This window comes from Physella acuta, unplaced genomic scaffold (genome assembly GCF_028476545.2).
Source record: "Physella acuta isolate Inbredline_101_S28 unplaced genomic scaffold, ASM2847654v3 ptg000583l, whole genome shotgun sequence".
Classification (NCBI taxonomy): Eukaryota; Metazoa; Mollusca; class Gastropoda; family Physidae; genus Physella; species Physella acuta.
Genome location: NW_026732102.1, coordinates 88,101 through 102,733, shown reverse-complemented (window position 1 = coordinate 102,733; position 14,633 = coordinate 88,101). Strand labels below are relative to the sequence as shown.

Genomic DNA, 14,633 nt, shown 5'->3' with positions numbered 1-14,633 from the left:
ACTGATGCAACTGAACACACACTGTATATAAATAAAACATTACAAGAAGAATGTTGATATATTGTAAATTTTATTTATAAATTTTAAAAAATGTGTTTATATTTTTATTTACAAAACATACAAAGGTAAGTATATAAGCCTATAGTTACATATTATATTTTCTTAGAGTTTTAAAATGCGAGTAATAAAATCACAAGCTGTTTTAAAACCATCTCTTCCACTTTGAGATCCCATGATGTCAGGAAACATGGTATCACCATGGTAACCACCATAACCAAAATGTAAGATCACACTAACTCCAGCATCTTTCAACCTACGAGCATACATCAGACCATCATCACGTAGTATGTCAAACTCACAAACATGGATGTAAGCGGGAGGTAATCCAGACAGGTCTGGCGCCATCAGGGGAGAGAAGAGAGGATTGATAATGATTGGTTCAACTTTGGCTGCAACTTGGGGGTCATAGGGTTCTGTGACAACAGGGGCTGTCTTGTTTGGGGTTCTGAACTCTTTGGGTAGTAAGTTAACATTGACGTACTCTGAGTATTTTGATTTCCTAAACTCAGGGGAAATGTGTCTGTTTTCTGAGATGACTTTGGCATAGTAGTCTGTTTTATGTTTATCTGTAAAAATAATAGTTTTCACACATAATCATTGAAAGTATTGTTGAAATATGTCTATTATTATATGTCTATTATTATTCAATGTATAGTTTTTCAGATTTTTCTGAAAATAAGCAAAAAGCTTTACAAAAAAAAAAAGAATAGCAATGTGATGAATATTTTTAAAAATGTAATTTTAAAAATTTGACCTAACTATAAGTAAATAAGCATAGAAATTTCAAATATTTCTTAAAATTTAAAGTTGTATTAGAAAAAATAAGGTTTTAATTCCTGCTGTATCTATTCATATTACGAAGTTATATTTGAAATTTCAAATTCTTTGGTTAGTAATTTGACCAATTGCTTATAAAAGAGTAATAAATGTTTAAAATAAGTGTTTTATAAACAAACCTACAATTGTGTGCTGCCATTGTAGGATATTCACTGCTGCTTTAAAAATTTGACAGGTGTATGTGTCATAGATTTTTGTATGTGAACTGTTTGTTTCTTTCTCGTAGCCTAGGTGGTACTGCCCTCCTACCCCCCCCCCCCCCCCCCCCTTCCATCTTCAGAACAAACTTGCTTACACCACTGTAACTTTAACTAAATCCAACATTTGCACAACTTTTAGCTCAGTGAAGTAGATATTACACTGCTAAGTAAAAGTATTTTTAAAAAAAACTGTGTGAAAATAATCTGTTTCAACAATGTAGAATAATTGGATGAGATAGAACAAACCTACCTAGGCCAAAATAAAGTGAGAGAAATGCCCCAGCCATCCCTGCAGTCAGAATTGGCATAGTGGTGTTGTTGTCTACATAGGATGGTAGATGCAGGTTAAAGCCTTGGACAACAGGATATGTGAGAACTTGATACTTCAGTGAAGGAAGGTCAGAGTTCAACAAGGCCAAGGACACAACAGCAGCCAAATTTCCTCCTGCACTTTCTCCTGTTAAAAAAAACAAAATTAAAAATTGGCTTAAATTTCTTAAAATTAAAAACTAGGTAAAGAAAAATAAATCCAAAAAATATAAGAAAAATAGTGAAAGTTAAAACTAGTACTAACTTAAATAACTTGTGGCTAAATTATTCTACATTATATTATAATGAAGTAAAATTTCATTACATGTAACAGTAATGGCAGATAACCTAAAAGAATAACTAAAAGAAAATTCACCACCAACTCCAACTTTGTTTACATCTATTCCAAACTGATCTCCATGTTGTAGAATGTATCTGGTCACTTCCACACAGTCTTGGGCAGGAATTGGGAAAGGGAAATCAGGGGCACGTCTGTAGCTGCGACAAAATAAATTTATCTTTATATCATGCAATTACAAAAAAAGTGATTACATTTCCTTAAACCTATTCAAATAAAAAATGTAGGCCTATATCTAATTTTTGTGGCTGTTTTATTACTGAGATTTGTAAATAGTAAGCCTACACATATATATTTGCTGTATTTTAAAAAAATCAGCTGACAGTAGGGCATATGTATTATACAAATCTGATTTAGTACGTTACCCCAATAAATTTATAAAATTATTATAAACTGAGAAATAGGAGGTATCAATATTTAAAACAATTAAACAAAAAATAAGCAAAAAAAAATAAAAAAAATCAGCGTATTCTTAATGTAAGCCACTGCTTAGAAGTACTTTATAATACATTAACTATACTTTACCTCAGCAACAATTCATGATAATAAAACAACTTACTCAACGTTAATGACAATGATGTTGGTTGATTTTGCATAATCATACGCCTTTATATCCATTTCATCTGGTAGCATAAAGATACATTAATGTGACATGATTTAGACCTATGTATTTGATTTTAGTACCTAAGTTGAAAAAAGGGGAACATTTACTATCTAAGTTAATTTAAGAATGGAGGATAAACAAAGGTTGTAATAGTAGCAATTTAGAGTAGAATTTATACCATTTTATGGATTTTTAAAGCAAAAACAGTCACTTTAAAATGTTGTCAGTGTGGTCAAGTCGGTAAATACTTAATTGTGTTGGAGGGAATCCCAACTTTAAAAATTAAGAATGAAGGAGCCATATTAATCATAACATAGTGTTGTAATATTTATTCTTGTTTTCTTTTTAATTATTATTCTGTTTTTTTAGGAAGTCTGAAATACAAGACAAAATTTTTCAAATCCATATTTTTGTTTCCCTATAAGCACATTTGTGGACTTTTCCACAGGATTTTAAAATACTTCATTTTAAATAAAATATTATGCAGCCTACCTCAAAGTGATTTTAGTATCTTTAGATATATTAATTTTTCTTCTAAATTTATTTAAGTTATTTAAAAGGATTAGAAAAAAATTATTTGTACCCTACTTTTGTGTTGAGTATTCTAAATTTTATAAGGCCTAAATATTCTTCTCTTACCTGCTGTGCCAATTACCCAGCCTCCACCATGAAAGTAAATTAACGCAGGGGATAGTTGGTCTGTCAATGAATGTGGCTTGTAAAGTATTACAGGAATGTTGGCCATTTTAGTTCTCTTCACCTACAATGAGAATTAAAGCAGAAGTTGTTAAATAGTATTTTTTTGGGAAAAGTTGAAAGCAAAATGTATCATCAATGTAGAAAAGTAGCCTATTGCTATTTGCTAGCTTGATCTTAACTACAGCTGACATAAAAAAAAACACACCCAAACACATCCACAAATGATGTTGAACATTTAGGATACATTTGGTTTAGATTGATGACGATGTGCAAGATTATGGAGGGCAGTAGTGTGATGATAGTCATCTGGCCTTGGGTTACAACATTTAATGATGAGTAAAAATGGGAAATCAATTAAATTTGAAACTTAGCCGACACAATTAATTAAATTCCATGATAAATAAAAAAACAACGCCTTACTAAAAAGCAGCCTCTTTAGTAAAACTTACTTCAACATCTCCATACTTAGAAGAATAAGTTTCCCCTTCTAATATTATCTCACTCTGGAACTTTACTATACTGTTCAATAAACCATCATACCCTAGATATTCTCTAACATGCATCTGGGGAAAAAAGTGTATACAAATGTCAGTAGGATATTTCAAGACTATTTACTTACTGTAATTAATACTTCACCATAAGAAACCTTGTACAATTTATATGTAGAGGGTAAACAACAAAGGGGTATAATTTTGTTATAGTAGGCCTATAATTATTATATAGCCTAGAATAGACAGTGGTAAAGAGCTGTTAAGTGCTTGACATTTTTGAATGTTCTAATTTTTGTTACGGTGCTGTTACGACCTGTACGGCTGATTAAAAAGCAGACTGGCTCAAACAGTATTCCTTCTAATATACAATTGGCCTTACATTTGCTGTTTTTACCATAGTCGTAACCAGTAGCGTACGCAGGGGTGGAGCAGGGGGAGCGGCCGCTCCCCCTCTGGCCATTTTTAGCAAAGTGGCGCCTTTTTGGAAACTTTTTAAACTCAAAGTTTTAAACATTGATATTTGTTAAAAACTTACCTTTGGTCGGCACATCTATGCAAATCACAAGATTTATTTCATGCAGCAATTAATCATAACAGTAATAGACTAGTAGAGTCAACGTTTACAACACGTATTAGCAGCTGTATCAGTTTGTCATTCTAAAAATAACCATTACGATGCATTGCACTGTTTAAAAAACCTCTACAGGCAGTACCACTTGGCAAGAGGGGTGTTAAGTTTAAGGCAATTGTATAATGTATTTGCTTACGAATAATTGAATTAGAAAATGTTACATGTAAAACTTCAATCATAATTACTTTATATATACAGTTTAAATCGTGTAATTTATTTTTTAAAATTACAATACAGACACAAATACAACTAATGTGGCACCTCTATTTAAATTTACTTATGGTCGAACTGCGTAGCGGTGGGGAAATTTTGACAAGGTCATCGACATCATCACGATGAAGTGGTAGTATTATGACAGTTTGATTACGATTACAAATTAAATGAAACAGTATCAACTTTCTATTAATAATTATTTTAGTTTACTAGATCTAGATCTATATTATATTTGAACAATGCTATATTTTATATATATATAAAAAAACAACAACTCAATTTAAACTTACACTGATCGCACAGTTAATTATCCGCTACTTATTTAAATCTACTTTTGAATCAGTATACATGCGTAATTGAATATGTATGGGGTCGTCCATAAATGACGTCACACTCGTAGGGGGGTCCGAAATTTTATGACGGTGTGTGATGAGGGGGAGGGAGGGGGGGTTCAGATGGTGCGACGTCACACTTTTGCATTATAAAAAAGCAATGTTAGAAAACGAAGTTTAGACGTTATTTTGCGTTTTAGAAAACTGTTTTAATAAATTGTAATAACAATTGATTAAAATACTATATTTTGACAGAGTTCAGACAAGATTTTGGGAAAATATAGCTGTTTAAAAAAATTTAACTGCAATTTTGAGGGGGGTTGTAGGCTGAGGTGTGACGTCATGTTAGGGGGGGGGGGGAGAGGTCTGGCTTTTTGGGACGACGTGTGACGGATGGGAGGGGGAGGTAAAAATCGTCAAAAAAGCGTGACGTCATTTATGGATGATCCCTATGTTTAGAACAGTCATCTAAAAACTGACGCTATGTTCACTCTGAGTTGGTTATCCACCCCCACCTCACCACCACAATTGTGTAGAGCGACATTAATGTCACACCTTGGTATACGCTGGATTGGATAATTGAACTAAAGTGACCGGACAGTGGTGAATGAAGTTGAACCCCTCCTCCCAACCCGCAACGAACTGATCTGTTAAGTACATTTGGAACGCGTAATGATGTACCAAAGTACCATGCCGCCAGAATCATAGCTATTGAAACGTAAATCTCTGTGAATATTGTTTTTGCAATTACCAGTAAAAGGTGTGTGAGCAGTGATCTAACCCATACCTTCTCATAATGTTAAAAAATTATCTTTAAAGAACACATAAAGTCAGTAGCTAATTAAAAAGTGAATGATATGTAATGGAAGACCAATATTTTAGTTGTATGTAGACTATTATTCCGATTGTTTTACTTTTACTTTGTAAAGCTAGTATTTATACCAACTCTGATTTAAAAAACTGTCATTATGCTGTAATATTTTAGCATTTATGATGACAATATATTTAGATCTGATTGCAGACAAAACACTTTTGTAAAAACAAATAATGTTAAGCTACTTTATTAGATTCATAAGTAATTATTGATTTGTTTTGATATTTATAATAAAATGTGTAGAATATACATATTTATATTAAGATATTGATTATTTCCCCTTTTCTCTTGTCCCAGGAATTATAATGTAGTTTTTTTTTTACAAGGGTTAGGAAACAGATTATGCTGCGTTCATTGTTTTTGGTTGTAGTGTGATATATATATATATATATATATATATATATATACATAAATAAATAAATAAATAAATATATATATTATATATATATATATATATATATTTATATATATATATATACTTATATAGAAGATATTACAAATTCGGCGCCTTTTTTTGCTATTTTCGCTCCCCCTACACCGAAAACCTGGGTACGCCTCTGGTCGTAACTTACAAATAGTAGTCACCCCTCCCCCTCCTTATATAAGTAAGCATACAGTTTATTTTATTTAATACCATTTAACATTTTACCCTATTGTATTAGCACCTTTTTTGGCCTATGAAACTGAATTAAATTCTTGCCTCAATTCATTATTAAATTTGTGCTTTCTGAATAGTATTATTAGTACAATAACCTTGTAGTATTGTAGTATGATTGTAGACATTTTTAAATGCTATTATTAAATGTTTGTTTTTTAATTTTCTCACATCAAGGTAAGCCTATGGAATTTTATCAAAGTGGAAGTTATTGTTCTAGAAAAATTAACAGACACAGTAAACACTCACAACAAAATGTAGTATCTTGAAGACACCCATCAGCACTTGAGTTTTGTAAGGATTTTGAACACCTTCAGGCAGTGGTGTGTAGCCAATTATTGCTATGGCAACAATCAGCAAAGTAAAAAGGGAAACTATTATTTTCAACAGCATTGTTGTGTTATCTTTACCTGAGATAAATATTAAATAAGAATACATAGAATCTACTAATCTACATATTAAGATGATATGATAAAGCAGTTTTTAATTAATTGAGTCTATACTTAATTATTTATAGGAGAAAGTAAAAGCCTCTATAAAATATGTTTGTAGTTTGTACTAGTCTAGATTTTTATAAAAAAAATAACTATAGGCCTACTAGTAAAGTAGGCTACTACTAGATCTATATACTTAGATTAGTTAGTAGGCCTATATATATATACTATACTATATACTAACATAGTGCTATATATATATATACTATATAGTTAGTATATAGATATACTCACATACTTGTTTTAGTTTAAAATATTTAACTAACGATAGTATTTAATTATTTTACTATTAATTAAGGTACTACGTTAATTTATAGTCTGAGTTTATACTTTACAGTTTATTGAATTTAGTGATGTAATAGTAGATCTAGTTCTAGGCCTACCTTTCAAACAGTCTTGACGCCTCTCTAGTTCTAGTTCTAGTCTAGATCGTGCTTTAGGGCCGGGTTAAAAGACTTAGGCCTAATGATTGGAATAATAAACTACAGTATAATAGACACTACAGTGGGTATCTGTATATATATATTATATATATATATATATATATATATATATATATATATATATATATATATATATATATATATATATATGTAGGGTAGGCCTACCTAATATTATACGCTCAGATCTACTTGTATTGGGTCTCTTAGCACTGGATAAGTTCAACAACAGCTAAATAAGTTTTTTGGCCTAGATCAGGGGGTCTCCAAACTACGGCCCGCGGGCCGAATGCGGCCCGCGAGGTCCTCTCCACCGGCCCGCGGAGTTTTTTTTGTCCACGGAAAAACGTTTGTTGGTGATGTTTGAGGAACTTTGCCCAGAAAAATCGAAGACATGCCTGGAAGAAATTGGCCCCCGAACTGAAATTTGATAGTAAATGCGGCCCTCGGACTGAAAAGTTTGGAGACCCCTGGCCTAGATCTAGACATTTTAACAAATCGACAGAATCTAGATCTAGATCTATGTCAGTGACTCTAGTCACAGGAGGAAAGTAACTAAGGAATTTAAAAAGTAGACTATAGTTTTTCAAAGTGTAGGCCTAAATAGTTAATATAAAATACCATATATGTCGAGAAATTTCCCCACAGTGTACTCTGTTTAGTGCACGTTGAGTGCTTAATTTTGTCAATGTATTTCTGGTGACATATGCTACATAATTTATTTTATTACATAGCTAACGGGTACCTACCTGTCATTCGGGTCACGGTGGGTATAACCTCTAATACCCGTGGCATAGGACCCGAGAACGATGCGGATTAAACGAGACTGGGTCCCACCTGACCAGACCGTTAATGAGATCTTTCACAACTGCCCCTCACCTTTAGTTTCTGGTGCTCGGCTACTGTAGGAGGGTACCTACAGACATTTGATAGAGCAGGGTTTGATGCGGACTTAACTGGACGTATATCTTGATTCTGCTTAGCTCAATGATTTAGACTCGATTAAACTAGAATTTAGCTGAAAAGTAGTAACATCAAATTTAGCTGGAAAGTGGTGTCACCAGTTTAGCTGAACAATGGTGTCACCAGTAGACAGTAGCATGAGAAGTGTCAGTAGTCAAGGGGTGAGGTGAGCACCGTAGAAATACACTTTTTAAAAATTTTAAATTTTATTCACAACGTATAACGTACAGCCAACACTTAGAATATGTAACGGCATTTTATAACCAACACATCTGTTTTATATCAAAGCACAAATATGTAGCACAAAAAATGGCCCACAATGCATTAATTCCTAATAACTCATGCACCATGCACGTATGTAGCTATTGAACACAGGTAAGAAATCATTAACAGAGTTCACAACAGATGTTTAATCTTAAAAATAACAAATAGTGTAAGTACATGAATAAAAAACTGAAAGTCAAGTTACCCTTTTGAAATTGATGGTCTAAACTCTAAAGGACAGATGAAGCTTTATATATATATATATATATATATATATATATATATATATATATATAAGTTATTTTTTGTACTTTATTTTAAATTTTATTAATAAGTGTGTTTATATTTTTATTCATAAAGCATACAATTGAAAATATAAAAGCCTATTGTTACAGATTATATTTTTATAGTCTTACAGGGGGGGGGGTGTATGACATGAGTTTCTGCACTATGACCTCTGAACTAGTGATGCAACTGAACACTTAACACACAACTATAAATAAAACATTACATGTAGCAAGTTGACTGTATTGTACATTTTATTAATAAGTGTGTTTATATTTTTATTCATAAAGAATACACAGTTAAATATAAAAGCCTATTTTTAATAATTTTCTTAGAGTTTTAAAATGCCAGTAATAAAATTACAAGCTGTTCTAAAACCATCTCTTCCACTTTGAGATCGTAGGAAATCAGAAAACATTGTATCACCATGGTAACCACCATAACCAAAATGTAAGGTCACACTAACTCCAGCATCTTTCAACCTTCGAGCATACATCAGACCATCATCACGTAGTACATCAAACTCACAAACATGGATGTAAGCGGGAGGTAATCCAGACAGGTCTGGCGCCATCAGGGGAGAGAAGAGAGGATTGATAATGATTGGTTCAACTTTGGCTGCAACTTGGGGGTCATATGGTTCTGTGACAACAGGGGCTGTCTTGTTTGGGGTTCTGAACTCTTTGGGTAATAAGTTAACATTGACGTACTCGGAGTATTTTGATTTCTTAAACTCAGGGGAAATGTGTCTGTTTTCTGAGATGACTTTGGCATAGTAGTCTGTGTTAAGTTTATCTGTAAAAATAATAATTTTTGAACATAATCATTGAAAGTAATGTTGAAATCTGTATATTATTACTCAATGTAAAGTTTTCAAAAATACAATAAGATTTTTCTTTAAAAATTTCCAAAAATTGATAAAAAGCTAAAGAAAAAAGCTAAAAAAAAAGTATAGCAAATTGATGAAAATTAAAAAAAAATGTATTTAAAAAAAATTGACCTAACTATAAGTATAAGTAAATAAGCATAGCAATTTTAAACATTTCTTAAAATTTCAATTGTATTACAATATTAAGGTTTTATTTTCTGTATAAAATAAGCGTTAATATTCTAAAAATATTTTTTTATAAACAAGCCTACAATAGCCTTCTGTTTTATAGAACTAGGAATATCTTGACTGCTGTAACAATTTTGACAAATGAATGTGTCATATGTACTGAGAGGTGTTTGTGTGAATCTGTTTGTGTTTTTCCCTTTGCTTGGGTGAACAGTGCCCTCTTGATCCCCCAACCTCCCCCCCCCCCTCCATCAAAACAAGTTCTTGCTTACACCACTGTACTAAATCTAACATTAGCACAACCTTTAGCTCAGTGAAGTAGATGTTACACTGCTGAATAAAAGTATTTAAAAATATATGTACAAACTCTGTAACTCTGTGGCAAATTTTAAAGCAACAGCCAATAGAGAAAGATTTCAAGGCACGTAAATTGGGATGGATCGGACACACGTTGAGAAGAGAAAAAGAAAATATTGCAAAACATGCTATAACCTGGAAACTCCAGGGAAAAAGGAAAGTGGGTTGGCCAAAGAAAAGATGGAAAAGAATGGTAGAGGAAGAGGCCAAGATAGCTGGGCTCACATTGGCACAGATAAAGGGAGCAGCTCAAAACCGAGTCCGCTGGAAATGTGTAGTTGCAGCCCTTTGCTCCCCAGGTGCCACAAAGGAATGATGATGATGATGATGACTCTGTTAAGATAATATAGAATAATTGAATGAAAGAAAAACCATCCTACCTAAGCCGAAATAAAGTGAGAGCAATGCCCCAGTCATTTTGGCAGTTAAAATAGGCATAGTGGTGTTGTTGTCTACATAGGATGGTAGATGCAGGTTAAAGCCTTGGACAACAGGATATGTGAGAACTTGATACTTCAGTGAAGGAAGGTCAGAGTTCAACAAGGCCAAGGACACAACAGCAGCCAAATTTCCTCCTGCACTTTCTCCTGGATAAAAAATAAAACAAAATTAAAATTTTGGCTTTAAAGTATTAGAATAAAAAACAATATAAAGAAAAATAATTTTAAAAAAATATAAGAAAAATAATAAAAGTTAAAGCTAGTACTAACTTATGTTTTAATTATTCTGCATTAAATTATAATCAAGTAAGATTTAATTAGATATAACAGTAAGGGCAGATAACCTAAAAAAAAAACAAATAAACAGAAATTCACCACCAACTCCAACTTTGTTTACATCTATTCCAAACTGATCTCCATGTTTTAGAATGTATCTGGTCACTTCCACACAGTCTTGGGCAGGAATCGGAAAAGGAAAATCAGGGGCACGTCTGTAGCTGCAACAAAATAAATTTACCTTCAATACATTGGATAAAAATAACCATGGTGACTACATTTCTTGAACCTAATAAAATACAAATATTTATCTTATTTTTGTTGTTGTTTTCATAGTGAAAATTGGGAATAGTAAGCCTACACATATATATTATATTTTTTTGTGTTTTTAAAAAAAATCAGCTGACAGTAAGGCTTATGTATTTTGCATTTCTGATACAGTACATTACCTCCAACATAAATTTAAAAAAAAATATTATAAAATTAGAAACAGGAGTTATTACTATGCAAAACAATGAAACAAAAAGCAACAACAAATATCAGTGTATTCTTAAAGTAAGATTTAATGTAAGTCACAATATAGAATAACTTTATAATACATTAATTATACTTTATCTCATGATAATAAATAACAACTTACTCAACATTAATGACACTAATGTTAGTTGATTTTGCATAATCATACGCCGTAATATCCATTTCATCTGGTAGCATAAAGATAAATTAATGTGACATGATTTAGGCCTATGTATTTGATTTTAGTACCTAAAAAAATGAGAATATTTATTATCCAAGTAAAGAATAAAGAAAAACAATGATATGAAGTTAGTATAAAATGTATAACAATTTAGGGATATTTAGGCCTTCATTTCATAATATTCTTCCTGATCATTTAAAATAATGTAGAAAATTATGTTTGTACAGGACTTCCTCCAACACCATTAAGTAGTACGTGTCAACTGTTTATGTGCCATATAAGTCATTGACTCGTATTTTAACTTGCTTTTCCTTTTGGATTTGCTTCTATAACTTTTGTCCAACCAAGAACAAACTACAAAGCAGCTGTAAGTCTGAGATTTAAGACAAAATCTGTCCAAACTACCAATATTTTTCCCCCATCAAACTCCACTTAACATTTGTTGACTTTTTTCCCCCGAGGATTTTAAGACACTTCTTTATTTTAGATAAAGTAGTATGCATCTTACACCTCATAGTGAAATTGTTAAATAAAGTATTTTTTTTTAAAAAATGTGTATAATATATATTAATTTTTCTTCTGAAGTTATTTAAAAAGGTTAGAAAATTATTTGTACCGAATTTTTTAATATTCAAAATCTATTAGTATTAAGGCCTAAATATTCTTCTCTCACCTGCTGTGCCAATTACCCAGCCTCCACCATGAAAGTAAACTAACGCAGGGGATAGTTGGTCTGTCAATGAATGTGGCTTGTAAATTATCACAGGAATGTTTGCCATTTTAGTTCTCTTCACCTAACATGGGAATTAAACCATAGGTTGCTAAAATATTTTTTTGGGAAAGGTTGAAAGCAAAGTGTATCATCAATGTAGCTTGATCTAAACTATGAACATAAAAATCACATCCAAAAAGGATGTCCAGAAATGATGTTACACACTTATTTTTATATATGTTAATAATTATATATATGTTATATATGTTTATAATTACGTTCATTGGTGAAGTGGGGTGACATTATTGAGGACGGCAGTGGTGGTGATCTTTCTTTTGGTGACAACATTTGATGGAGGGGAAAATGAAGGGAAAACAACTAAATTTGAAACTTAGCTTATACAATTAATTAATTTCTATGACAAATATAAAACAATGCCTTACTAAAAAGCAGCATCTTTAGTAGAACTTACTTCAACATCTCCATACTTAGATGAATAAGTTTCCCCTTCTAATATTATCTCTCTCTGGAACTTTTGTATGCTGTTCAATAAACTATCATAGCCTAGATATTCTCTAACATGCATCTGGAAAAATAAAATGTACTTATACAAATGTCAGAAGGATATTTCAAGACTATTCAATTGTTGTAAGTAATACTAACTTCACCTTTTACTAGTTATATTTAGAAGGTAAACAACAAAGGGGGTATAATTTCCCAACACCCTAATTGTAGGAATTTTTTAATGTTTTTAACTTTCCTCACCAAAGTACCTACACGTAGTAATGTGAATGCGGTTCTAGAACAATTAACATGCACAGTAAACACTCACAACAAAATGTAATATCTTGAAGACACCCATCAGCACTTGAGTTTTGTAAGGATTTTGAACACCTTCAGGAAGTGGTGTGTAGCCAATTATTGCTATGGCAACAACCAGCAAAGTAAAAAGGGAAACAATTATTTTCAACAGCATTGTTGGGTTTTCTTTACCTGAGATAAATAAGAATACATAAATAAGATGATTTGTTGTTTTTAAGTTGTTTTTAATCTATTGAGGCCATACCTAATCTTTTATTAGAGAAGATACACATTGGTTTAATTAGTCAGCATCTTTTCTTGTTCATGCCTACGACATAGGCAGATGAAGCAGAGTTCATCTATTTCAAAAACCTTGGCATTCAAGGGTATAGCGTTGTTAGCGCTACGGCCGACCACCTTTGTTTCCCTAATGTAAGTCAGGTACCCCCCCCCCCTACCTCCCATAAATTGCAATAACACCTCAGCACACCAACTACACAAAAAGTGTTCTCTTTCATACATTTGAACCAAGCCCAGTCAACATAATACATGGATACATTTCCTCTTCGCATTGGACCCAAACAAAGTCTAGTTTTTTAGTTCAGTTAAACTACATAAAAAAATCCTGTCTACCCTACTTTACTGATACTTTATTACTACTAAATCTATATAGCTCTATATAATCTATTAGAGACGTAGCGAGGGTGGGACGGGGGATGCGGACCACACTGGGTGACACAATTTATGTGGATGACACCATGACGTAAACGTGCTAACTATAGAGAAAGCATTGCTACGTCCAACTGTATAATTAACAGACTAAAGATAAGCTTCGTTACTATTACGTCTGCAGTGATTAAAGCAGTATATGTAGGCCGACACACACACACACTCTCTCTCTCACATACACACACACACACACACACACATATATATATATATATATATATATATATATATATATATATATATATATATATATATATATATATATATACTTTGTTTCTTTGGGGGTGGGGGGTGTGTGCCGCACCGGGTGACACCCGACCTAGTGACGCCACTGATAATTTTATATATATATATATATTTTTTTTTATTTTTTTATTTATATGCCTATTTAATATATAGGTCTAAATGTGTAATTATATAAATATTATTAAATATAGGCATTTTTAATAGTAGCCTACCTTATATGCCTATTATAGAAAGTATAAGCCTATATACTGGTTTTAGTTTAAAATATTTAACTAACGATAGTATATAATTAAGGTACTACGTTAATACAGTTTTTACTTTACAGTTTATTAAACTTAGCGGTGTAGCCGTAGATATAGTTCTAGGCCTACCTTTCAAAAAGTTGACGCCTCGCTAGATCTTGTCTAGATCACGCATCGGGCCGGGTTAAGGCTAGGGCCTAATGATAGGAATAATACTATAATTATAATAGCCACTGAGGTAGGTATCTGTATATATATATATATGTGTAGGTTAGGCCTATCTATTCTTATTATAGGACCAGATCTACTTGTAATGGATCTCTCATCACTGGATAAGTTTAACAACAGCTAAAGAAGTCTTTTGGCC

At 32.1% G+C, this 14,633-nt stretch overlaps 2 protein-coding genes across 2 annotated transcripts; both read right to left on the bottom strand.

Annotated features, from left to right (window-relative positions):
* Positions 1 to 97: 97 nt before the first annotated feature.
* Positions 98 to 7,384, bottom strand: LOC131947135 (esterase LipI). The gene is made up of 8 exons (XM_059308245.1): positions 7,366 to 7,384; positions 6,513 to 6,673; positions 3,517 to 3,630; positions 3,008 to 3,128; positions 2,324 to 2,387; positions 1,783 to 1,904; positions 1,348 to 1,554; positions 98 to 626 (listed from the first exon to the last, which is right to left on the bottom strand). The coding sequence occupies exons 2-8, from the start codon at positions 6,654 to 6,656 to the stop codon at positions 163 to 165; spliced, it is 1,236 nt and encodes a 411-aa protein (XP_059164228.1). The 5' UTR covers positions 6,657 to 6,673; positions 7,366 to 7,384; the 3' UTR covers positions 98 to 162.
* A 1,452-nt stretch (positions 7,385 to 8,836) lies between these two features.
* LOC131947134 (carboxylesterase NlhH-like) lies at positions 8,837 to 14,480 on the bottom strand. The gene is made up of 8 exons (XM_059308243.1): positions 14,396 to 14,480; positions 13,081 to 13,241; positions 12,721 to 12,834; positions 12,210 to 12,330; positions 11,480 to 11,543; positions 10,939 to 11,060; positions 10,504 to 10,710; positions 8,837 to 9,504 (listed from the first exon to the last, which is right to left on the bottom strand). The coding sequence occupies exons 2-8, from the start codon at positions 13,222 to 13,224 to the stop codon at positions 9,041 to 9,043; spliced, it is 1,236 nt and encodes a 411-aa protein (XP_059164226.1). The 5' UTR covers positions 13,225 to 13,241; positions 14,396 to 14,480; the 3' UTR covers positions 8,837 to 9,040.
* Positions 14,481 to 14,633: the final 153 nt, after the last annotated feature.